This window comes from Chaetura pelagica, unplaced genomic scaffold (genome assembly GCF_000747805.2).
Source record: "Chaetura pelagica isolate M959 unplaced genomic scaffold, ChaPel_1.0 scaffold42, whole genome shotgun sequence".
Taxonomy (NCBI): Eukaryota; Metazoa; Chordata; class Aves; order Apodiformes; family Apodidae; genus Chaetura; species Chaetura pelagica.
In genome coordinates, this window is record NW_009952575.1 from 368,907 (window position 1) to 369,457 (window position 551).

The following is a 551-nucleotide window of genomic DNA, read 5'->3' on the forward strand; positions in this document are numbered from 1 at the left end:
CTCCCACCACTCTGCAGGGTGGCCCATCATTTCTGCCTGGCACAGTAACCCAGATGAGGAGAACCTCCCTTTGCCACGCTGACTGTGTCAGGCTGTGCTCAGCCACGATCTCATCTTCTTTATAGCGTCCATTCTGGTGAGCATAGCAGCTTCTTGCTGAGTGCAGGCTTCCTCAGACCCTGCCTCCTTTTTCAAGGTGGGTGAATTGCACTAATAGAGTTTGTCTCGAATGGATCTGTTCAACATTAAACTCAGCCTGCTGCATAGGGAAATGCACTATGCATTCCTGGGGGGAACGGGAGGTAGGAGTCTACATGCTGATCAGCGAAGCTCAGGCACTTGCACACCTTTAACTTCTTCCATCTTGATAAGGCAGGGATGATTATGCAGGTTTTGGGAATCCTTCCTTCCTTCCTTCCTTCCTTCCTTCCTTCCTTCCTTCCTTCCTTCCTTCCTTCCTTCCTTCCTTCCTTCCTTCCTTCCTTCCTTCCTTCCTTCCTTCCTTCCTTCCTTCCCTCCTTCCTTCCCTCCTTCCTTCCCTCCTTCCTTCC

The 551-nt window shown here is 51.0% G+C and overlaps 1 protein-coding gene across 1 annotated transcript in view; it reads left to right on the forward strand.

The window, feature by feature from the left end:
• Positions 1-229: 229 nt before the first annotated feature.
• Positions 230-551, forward strand: part of DMRT3 (doublesex and mab-3 related transcription factor 3) — a 9,007-nt gene continuing 8,685 nt past the window's right edge. Inside the window, exon 1 of the mRNA XM_009993620.1 lies at positions 230-302. Within this exon, the coding sequence (XP_009991922.1) occupies positions 230-302 (73 nt within the window). The remainder of the gene's footprint in view (positions 303-551) is intronic.